Source organism: Nestor notabilis, unplaced genomic scaffold (assembly GCF_000696875.1).
Source record: "Nestor notabilis isolate BGI_N333 unplaced genomic scaffold, ASM69687v1 scaffold2985, whole genome shotgun sequence".
In the NCBI taxonomy this organism is placed as follows: domain Eukaryota; kingdom Metazoa; phylum Chordata; class Aves; order Psittaciformes; family Psittacidae; genus Nestor; species Nestor notabilis.
In genome coordinates this window covers 1-10,652 of record NW_009928692.1, presented here as the reverse complement: position 1 = coordinate 10,652, position 10,652 = coordinate 1, and the positions used below count along the sequence as shown (strand labels likewise).

Here is a 10,652-nt window from a genome sequence, read left to right as displayed (position 1 = left end):
CCCCCGTTTTCAATAATAGTCAAAGAGAAATAGTATTACTTTAATACATTTCTTTTTGCCTGATTAGCTTCTAGGTGGAAGCCCTCCAGATACATGAGGACAGCTGGGTTTCTGAAATGAAATCTCTACCATTCTCATACCACTTACGGTTCTGGTCTACTTCAGAGTAGTTACTCTGAAAATAATTTATATGAACATGGTTCAGGTAAATAGAATTATACAGGAAGAATTAGGAACTCATACTGACTGGGGAGAGTTTGTTCTATTTCATCCCTGTATCGGTAGAAGAACACTATTTTTGCAAAATTACATTTTTAATCATGCTATTGGTTACTTCCTCTAAGATTTACAAAGATTTACCCCTTTACCTGCCTGGACACAGAATGAAAATATTATCATAGATGTAAGAAGCAATTGAGATAGGAAAAAGGAAAAAAATACAGAATGGTCTTGATGAACCACTGCTCTGACTCAGCTTGGTATTCCTGATGTCATTTCATTCTTCATGTAATTGAGAACTACTTTAATATTTATTGTCAAATCCTCCACAATCAGCCTTTTATTCTCCAGGTTTTATTTGCTTGGAATTTTCACATTCACTTTTGTTATATTCTATAATATTTCTAGTCTTTTACTACAAATGGTGATTTTTTAACTTACATATACTTTTCTTGCTTTTGATTACTTTTCCATGTTCATGTTAATTCCAGTTGGCCACTTTAACCTCTTAGTATTTATGACTGAATGCCATGCACTGCGTTTTTGTGCACATTCATCTCTAATTGAGCATTTTTCACATCCTCTCAGTACTTAAATCCCATTGGGCTCCACTGAAGGCTTTCTGTATTTTACCATAATTTGCTTTGCTGAAAAATAACCTTTTGCTTCATTATCTGGTCTGGCTTTAACTCCATAAACCAAATTAAATGGAAACATCCTTCATAGCGTACCTAGTGATTCCATGGCTAATTAAATATTTCCATTTGTTAATAAAGTCCTATTCGTTTTCTGTATATTCATTTTATTACTTTTTCGCCATTTCTATAAGGTCAGTCTTCAGCATCTCCTAACAGTTTAAACAGGCATAACAAACTTCTTCCTGTGGCAGTGCTAAGGGTCAGGCAGACTGGACCCAGAGTAAGGATTTGGAATGATACACAAATTAGACTTTCTGGCATAAAGGAGACCCCTACAGTGGAAATCTAGTAAAGAAATTATCTGAGATCAGTGAGCCTGCTTTGATGATGTTCACAGATTGTATTTACTCATGAAGTTTCCAGGGAAGCCCTTGTCCCTTGTTCCAGGGAAGCCCTTGTCTGAAGATTAGTAGCCACTTAGCAACTTAAACTATTAGCAAGTATTAGAAATTGCATGAATGTTTTTGTTTTGATTTTGTTTGTGCATTTAGTCTGAAGTCTTAATCAAGCCGTGATCCTCTGGATGGTATCTGGAGGGAAGCCCTAAAGGAACTTCTCCAGCTCTTGAGCTGCAGACCACAGAAGGAGTAGTAAACACAGACCTCATTCTACAGATGGAAGTTCTTGGCCCTCCCTCCAAATGCTCTGAACTATTGCAAAATAAGTTGCCTCTGCTACTACTTCCAGAAATTTTTGAGATTGAGAAATTCAGTGGTATGGGAGAAATGAAAAAGTTTACAAAATCAAAAGAAGCTTTTCAATCAAGAGGTGTGATTCTGATCTGTGTCTTTCTTGAGGTACCTAATTAGAAGAGGGGCTTTTGACTAAAAATATCAACTGAGAGGAACAGAAGAGTCTGAGCTCTGCCTAGGATCAGAGATGTGGGAATGTGCATGCAAACTTGTAAACATAATCAGTGTAAGAAAGATGTGAAGTCCTTCTGTATGGCCAAGTGAATGAAGGAAGGAATATGATGGGGAAAAAAGAAAAAGGAGTGCTGCACTGATGTAAGAGATCACTGGTTGAAAAGAGACCTCCCATAAGGAATCAAAAACCCCAGAGGTTTTGTAGTGGCTAAATACTATTGTCTTCTACATTTAATCTTAAAATGGGTAGATTTTTTTTATTTTTTCATGGAAATAGACTCCTCACCAATCCTCATCAACCTTTTTCGTCATTATTATTGGTTTCACCTTAAAAATGTAGTAAGCCTGCAAATCAGATACAGGAAAAAACTTTGCTATCTATGGTTGTACCATGCACTCCAAGTATTAGCCATTATGTGGTTGTTATCTATATCTTAATTTGGAAATGAGACTTGAACACACTACTTCAGGACCCACTCTTCTTTTTGAGACATTATTTCTATTTACAAACTGAGAAAGAGAAGGGTAGGACTTGCCATCAGTTGCTGGTCCTCAAACAAAAAACCCAACTGCAATCCAGTTAACAACTCTTTGTAAGGATAACTGGAAATCATTGCAACTGACTTATTGCAACAACAGAAAACTGCAGAAAGAGAAGCAATGATTACCTGGCCACCACACTACCTCCTCTAAAATTACACCTTCAATATTTTTCCTTCCAAGACTAGTCTACAGAAGCTCAGAATTAGCAACATTATTTTAGGACATCTCAATTTATTTATTTTTTGGTGGTGGTGGTGGCAATTGGAAAAGGATACTAAAAGGAGAAACTATGCAAAGGATAAAAAAAACCCGACTGTCTTAGACTAAGGTTGAAAAATCTTAATACAAGAAAAATAATCTTCTCTGCTTTTTAGGGCTGTCATAAGTTAAAAATCCACCTAGACGTAAAGCTACCATAGTTATTTCTGGAAGAAAAAAAAAAAAAAAACCAACACAAAAAAACCCCAATAAAACAAAAATAAAACAGAAGTGAAAAAACAAGCTTTCTTTACACTCACAATGACAGCATATATAGATAAATACCTGTGTATGCGTGTGTGTGTATGTGTGTAAACATACATGTACGTGCATAAACTTACATGTACGTGCATACATATGCAAACACACTTTCTTAACCACTGCCCATGACTTAATAGTTTTTTCAAAATTGCCTATAATGCACACAAACAAACCAGTTTCTCTGAGAATATCAGTTCTGTAAAATATGAACAGTTTTAAGACATGATGCTAAAACTGTATGGGGTTCAGGTAAATTCTCTTAGGTGTATATTTGTCAGTAGAGTAATCCATATCTTGCTTATTTGGCTGTTTCAGCGCAGGAGAGCACAACTCCTGAATATGATTTTTGCTTGTCCTTCATATGTTTTGGACAGCTGTATTTTTATTGTGGCTGGTACACTTCCCTATTTTTTTCTCCACTAGGTGGCACAATTTATATAATTTTCTTAGCAATGTCTTTTACCGACCTAGATAGGGTCTATATTGAAATGAAACTTTCCTAATAAAAAGAGTAAATAGTACATCGATTGAAATCAAGAAGACTCTCACTACCCTCATAAATGAAATATAGAACATATATTTAACTAAACTCACACACCTTGTGCATATATTTGAATTCTTCCTTTAGATATTGTCCTCATTTCAATTCATTCATTGACTCTTAAAAAAATATCTTTAAAACAAGTGGCTCAGGCTAGGCTACCATTTGATCTACAGCTCCTGGAGAAATAAGTCAATGCAACAGATAACCCAAAATGTAAAATGAAACAGCAAAATTTTTCCCATAATGTGCTTGAGATGGTTAGGCACTAAGTAACTCTGAGTGAAGCCAGGCTACTTGTATTGCAACAGGCAATATTAAAAAGAATCAGGCTGAGATCTCAAGGCAGTCAGACTTACGAGGTTTGAAAAGGAATACAATGAGATGATGTTGCTGCTGCAGAAAGCAGGTAACCTTACCAGAGACAGTATTAATGTTCAGAAAAAAAAGGAAGGAAACCAGGCAGTTCAGCTTCTTAAAACCTCAGCCACTCAAAAAAACTAACAAAACAACTCCAGACATGTGAGAAACTGTGGTAACCCCATGCTTTTATTGCCATTAGGTTTGTAGCTGTTTTAACCTGTAGCTGAAGTCATGGAAAAACCCTTAAATGCTATATCATGAATTCTCTTTCCTTTAGTGTCAGCTTTTCCAAATATTCTCATTTTTGGGTGCCCTGTATGAGCATTAGAAAGTTTTCTGAAATTACTATAAAGTTTTGCAGAAAATACATCTCAATGTATTGGCCCACAAAAAGAGTTTGTTGGAGGACTTGCTGCCATTTCAAACACAGAGACTGAGAAGTCTTATAATTCATCTATTCATTCATGTTTAATTCATATGCAGAAGATTTCTGTCATTATGCAGCCTTAACCAAACCCACAGACCCCGATGTGATCATAGACTTACTCTTGTCAGTAGTTCATCCATTTCTGTCACTAGGGTATCCAGATTTTCTTGTGCTAGCTGAAGAAATCTCTCTGGAGCTCTCTGAGGTGAAAGCAAATGCTGTTGGGGAAGAGGAGGGAGAGTGAAAATCTGTGTTTAATGGATCTCAGTGCTTCCAAATATTGCAGAGGAGAAGCATCAAAAATTTCCTTTTCATTACAGTATGCAACTCCCTTTTGTCATCCTCTCTTTTGTCACATCCATCCAACATACTTTTGCCAGGAATCTTGACGCCTTTACATAGTTTAGTGAAGAACCTATTAAGTGCAGTAGGGAACATATAGTATATAAAATACACAACCACTTTATGGATCACCAGCATGAACACAATTTTATTTGTATGCAACATCACTTTTTCTGTGCCTGCAGTGTAATTCCTTGCACATATGTATGTAAATTACTGCTGCAAGTTTTCATTATTAAAATAAGATGAAATAAATAACCATAACAACTACGTAACAACCAAAGCAAGTTTGAAGTAATTAGATCTTGAATTTTTCTTCTTCCCTGAACCTGTTTATGGCTGAATGTTTGAACAGATTCAAGTATCAGGAATTAGGCACTGCAAGTCCAGTTTCTCATTTCACAAACCAAGAAAACCTGCTTTGTAACGTCTAGGTTAGTGATAGCCTTGGCTGCAATCATCATAATATGGTAGAGTTTGGGATCCTGCTGAGCACGCTGAAGGTTAGTACTAAAACAAAGGTTTTAGATTTCAGAAGAACAAACTTCAGCTCACTTAGAGCTCAGCTGGGAGGGATTTCACATGAAGCTTTCATGGAGGATAAAGGAGCTAGTGAGTACTGGGAGATTTTTAAGAACACTCTCTTGGAAACACAAAACCAGTTCATCCACTTTAAAGGTAAGGGAAGCAGACAGAGCAAGACATCCCCTTGGATTAATAGTGAACTTCTGAGCCTGCTTGAAACCAAAAGTGAAGCATACCAGAGATGGAAAATCAGACAAACACCCATTGACATCTAAAGGGGCATTGCCAGGGTGTGCAGAGATGCAGTTAGAAAAGCAAAAGTTTAGCTCAAATTGAAATTAGCCAGAGATGTCAAAAACTGCAAGAAAGGATCTTCAGGCACATAAACAACAAGCAGAAGCAGAAGGAAAACATTGGCCTGCTGTCAAATGGGAGAGGTGATTAGTCATCAACAATGGCGTAAAAGCAGAGGTTCTCAACACATTCTTCAGCTCAGTTTTTATCACCACTGCTGCACCCCAGGCCTTGGGAAAAAAATCCAGGTTGATGCAAACACAGACCCACGATCAGTGAAGGAAGAGTTGGCGTATGAAATATTGCAGGAGCTTGACTCCTACAGATTGATGGGCCCTGACAATTTCTACCTGAGGGTGTTAAGAGAATTGGCTGATGTTGTAAGGCCACTCTCCATAATCCTTGACGTGTAGTGGAGATCAGGGGATGTACTAGAAGACTGGAAGAAAGCTAATGTCACCCCCATCTACAAGAAGGGCTCAAAGGAGGATCCAGGAAATTACAGGCCTATCAATCTTACCTCAGTCCCTCGGAAAATTATGGAATGAAACTTCCTGGGTCTGTCACAACTCAAATGAAGCACATGATTGGGAAAAGCCAGCACAGATTCACCAGTGGCAAATCATGCTTGACAAACCTTATCGCCTTCTCGGTTGATGTGGGGTGAACAGTGGACATTGTCTACCTGGATTTCTCCAAGGCTTTTGATACTGTTTCCCACAGCCTTCTCTTAGAGAAACTGACACGTTACAGCCTAGACAAGTAGTCTGTGTGGTGGGTGGGGAACTCGCTGACTGGTCGCACAGATTCACCAGTGGCAAATCATGCTTGACAAACCTTATCGCCTTCTCGGTTGATGTGGGGTGAACAGTGGACATTGTCTACCTGGATTTCTCCAAGGCTTTTGATACTGTTTCCCACAGCCTTCTCTTAGAGAAACTGACACGTTACAGCCTAGACAAGTAGTCTGTGTGGTGGGTGGGGAACTCGCTGACTGGTCGCACCCAGAGGGTGGTGGTAAATAGCTCCTTTTCAAACTGGTGACCTGTCACTACTGGGGTCCCCCAGGGATTGATATTGTGCCCAATGCTATTTAGTATCTTCATAAGTGATCTGGAAGATGAGATCAAGTGTACCCTGACCAAGTTTGCTGATGATACCAAACTGAGTGGGGAAGTGGACACTTTGGAAGGGAGAGCCACCCTGCAGGAAGACCTGGATAGGCTGAACAGTGGGGTAACAAGAGCCTTACGAAGTTCAACAAGGACAAGTGTAAGGTCTTGCAAAAAGGAAAACATAATCCAGGAGTGCAGCATAGGCTCAGTTTTACCTGGGTGGGGAGCTGATCTGTGGAAAGGGACCTGGAGGTCCTAGTGGACAACAAGCTCAATATGAGTGAACAGCGTGCAGCTACAGCAAAGAAAGCCAACAGGATGCTGGGTTACATCAGCAAGGCAATCACCAGCAGGGATAAAGAAGTCATTATCCCACTACACTCAGTGCTTGCCAGGCCACACCCAGAATCCTGTGTTCTGTTTTGTTCCTCACTATACGAAAAAGATGTGGACAGGATGAAGAGGGTCCAGAGAAGGACCACATAGATGATCCATGGAATGGGAAGACATATGAGGAAAGCCTGAGGAACTTTCAGCCTTGAGAAGAGGGCTTATGGGAGACCTTATCACCATGTTCTAGTATTTAAAGGGTGGCTACAAAGAAGTTGGAGACTCCCTTTTTACAAGGAGTCACATGGAAGAGATGAGGGTAACGGGTACAAGCTACTCCCAGGGAGATTCCAACAGAACACAAGAAGAAAATTTTTCACAGTAAGAACAATCAGTCATTGGAATAATCTCCCCAGGGAAATGGTGGACTTCCCAGTGACAGACACTTTTAAAATTTCGCTGGACAGGGTACTGGGGTATTTTGTCTAAACAGTACTTTTGTCAATAAAGTTTGGACCAGATGGTCCTTGAGGTCCCCTTCCAAACTGGTATTCTATGATACGGTTGTACTGAAATCCTGTTATTTCTGTATGTAACTACTGTAAGCATACCTTTAATTCCTGTGTCATGTTCTCAAAACCATGCAACATTTTATATGGAGCAGGCAGTGGACCACTAAGATTAACACTCAGGATCATCTGGTTTAGTCGATCCAGGTCATTGAGAAGAAGTCCTGTGCATTCATCATCACAAGCTGGGGGGAAGAACAGCAAAGCTTATTTATTCCTGCTAAATGTTTAAGACATATGTTTCAGTTAGAAATTATATGGCACACACATAATGCTGTGAGTGGTAACACTAATTTCAGGCAGTTTACCCCAAAAGCACAGTGTGTGAAAAAATGGAAATAACAACCAGGGAACAGGTCTTATTGCCTAAGACTTGGTAATGTGACAGTTTAATATAAAATATGAAGAGCAAAATTGGTGGGCTTATCTCACAAAAAGAGGAAACAGTTAACATTGTCCATTATGGACTAGCTAATATAAAATCCTAAAACAGACAAGCAATTTGGATGAAGTTTTAGAAAAGCAGACAGGTAACGCAGAAAATCTAAGGAGCACTTTATGAAGTATAGTATGGTTGTGGATTTGAATATAAGAAAATACTAAAGAAATCTTACAATTTATATAATTTACAGTCATATAACAGCATGGCCAAGCATGTTGATCTTCTAATGCAGACAGTAGGAAGAGTCCAAATAAAAATAATGATAGTTTTCTTTTAAGAGATGCTTTTCCCTACCTCCTTTTCACTAAGCAGTGTGTAAGTTTTCATGTATGCTTCATTCCTTGCAAATGCTCTTTAGCATGAAAAATACTGGTGCATGCTGCGTATACCAAAATGAGTTTGCACCACTTCCCCACCCCCTCCTTGATTTCTATTAACTATCACAAGAAATTTTTGTAACCTTAAAGTTTTGTATCATTTATGCTGCAGACAGGAAAGTTTTTTATCCTTTGGAACAGAGGTGTGGGAATGCCTTTGTTTCCCTGCATGAAGATGTTAAAGAGAACTGGCAAACCTACACAATATCTCAGGAGATGGCACAAACTGTGAAACAATGAATTCACTGATGATGTTGAGACACAAAGGGTTGTACCTAAAATTTTACAAATATGTAATTATTTATTTCAGCTACACTCCTAGGCTGTTCAATGGCTGAAAAAGCCACTAAACAATATGTGTGCTTCTGCAGAAAAAGAGAATTTTCAACAGAGAAGAATTTTTTTTTCTCCTGACATCTATTTTACATGTAGATTAAATCTTTTCTGCTCTTAAAATTATTCACAGCTATCTAAACGCTGTTCTTATTCTGTAGGTTGACTGCTCTGTATAGCGAGGATTTGAGTCAAATACAGAAAAAAGAAGAATAATGAATACTAGTTTAATACACCATGAAAATCATGTGATGATTGAAAAGGAGACAAGATATATGCTGGATTAGTACAGTCAGAGCTGGGTACAGAAAGCTAGATGCTGTTATTTTAAGACTTTCTTTTGCATTTTTGTTGCTTCCATTTGCAGACTTCTTCCTCCTGTTTCACACTTCTGTTACATAAGCTGAACTGCACGGGAACTTCTCTGGAGTTGTTAACTGTGGGCATGATAGATTCTGAGTTATGTTTCTACATGAAAGCAAAGGAAGCTTATTGCCATCCCAGCTCTTGTCATCCGCGTGTTTTCTTTTAGAATTCCAAGAGACTTATAGGAAAAGCAAATTTTACAGCCAACTGAACGTTTTATATAATGAACACCTGTTCTGGAGCTGGTCAGGAAAGTAGGTAGACCTGACATTTTGAAGGATGCAAATAAGTGGTCTTGGGCCTGGAAAGGTTTTTTGTTTGCTTATTTGGTTTTTTTTTTTGGTTGGGTTTTTTTCTGATACATTATTTCACTTGGGAAACAAGCTAAATCTATTCACCCTCAAAATTGTCAGAGTGGCTAAAAATTTGCTATGTGTCAAAGACAAACTCAGTTCACACTAGTAAGAAAAAAATGAACAGCTTCTGAAGAGATGAAGTATTCTCAGTGAGTACACAATTGGTAAGTGAGCATTCAGTATAAATTAACACATCTTCCATGATAATAAGGTTGGAAAAAGGAACTACATTAAGTAAGGACTACAGTTCAGTAGATGGGACAGAACTAAGCTTCTCCAATATGCAGTCTGAAATCTACTGTAGCTACAGGAAATATTTCAAGACCATGATTGTATTTTGCAAGACTAGCACTTCTGTGTCTATCTATAAAACTGTCAGGATAAATTTGTGTCTAAATCAACAAATGCAGCACTAAATTCAGATCATTACAGCAGTCCAAGCATGTAAGAGGCAAATCATGCAGTCAATATTACAATAGTCCAGCAAGCAATTCATGCAAATTACTGTATTTTCCATTTACACCACACTTTGCCATGCACAATAAGTCCTGTGAGGATTTTGACTTACCTCTTGTGAGAAGCATCTCCAAAGTATACATGCTGATGAAATACTTTTTTTAAATAATTGCACAAGTAATAAAAGACTATATGGATATCTAACCACTTCTTTGATCTTACAAAAAGTATATAACAAAGGAATCACATATCTAAGCCACACGTGTTCCTCCAATTGTGGGATTATCTAACACAATTTTGCTTTATTATATTTGTTGCTGTTAAGGTTCAGAATAATGTATTATGACTAGGTAACTATTGGTCTAAGGGCAACTATGCAATCTCTGATATGAGGTGACATCCTGTGAAAGTCAGTGACTCTTCAGTATTAGTTTTCTATTGCTTCACAATAGTGTTGAACTATTGCTAGGCTCACAAGCCCTTGTCCTCAACCATCCCAATATCTGTTGGAGGGACGGGACAGCCCGGCACAAGCAATCCAGGAGGCTCCTCGATTGTGTGGAAGACAACTTCCTCTTGCAAGTAATAGAGAAGCCGACAAGGAGAGGTGCCATGCTTGACCTCGTGCTCACCAACAGGGAGGGGCTGGTTGGGAATGTGACGCTCCAGGGCAGCCTTGGCTGTAGCAACCATGAGATGGTCGAGTTTGAGATCCTCAGGACAGTGAGAAGGGCACGCAGCAAGCTCACTGCCCTGGACTTCAAGAGAGCAGACTTTGGCCTCCTGAGGAACCTGATTAGTAAGGATCCATGGGATACAGCCCTAGAGGGCAGGGGGGCCCAAGACTGCTGGTTGATACTGAAGGATCACCTGCTCCAAGCTCAGGAGTGTTGCATCCTGAATAGAAGGAAATGTGGCAGCAGGACCAGCAGAATTCCACGGATGCATAAGGAGCTGCTGAGGAAACTTAG

General features: G+C 38.8%; 1 protein-coding gene across 1 annotated transcript in view; it reads right to left on the bottom strand.

Annotated features, from left to right (window-relative positions):
- Positions 1-9,824, bottom strand: part of LOC104405799 (laminin subunit alpha-2-like) — a 93,498-nt gene extending 83,674 nt beyond the window's left edge. Inside the window, exons 1-3 of the mRNA XM_010014625.1 lie at positions 9,794-9,824; positions 7,394-7,536; positions 4,296-4,394 (exon numbers count right to left, since the gene is read on the bottom strand). Coding sequence (XP_010012927.1) covers positions 4,296-4,394; positions 7,394-7,536; positions 9,794-9,824 — 273 coding nt within the window. The remainder of the gene's footprint in view (positions 1-4,295; positions 4,395-7,393; positions 7,537-9,793) is intronic.
- Between the last annotated feature and the right edge of the window lie 828 nt (positions 9,825-10,652).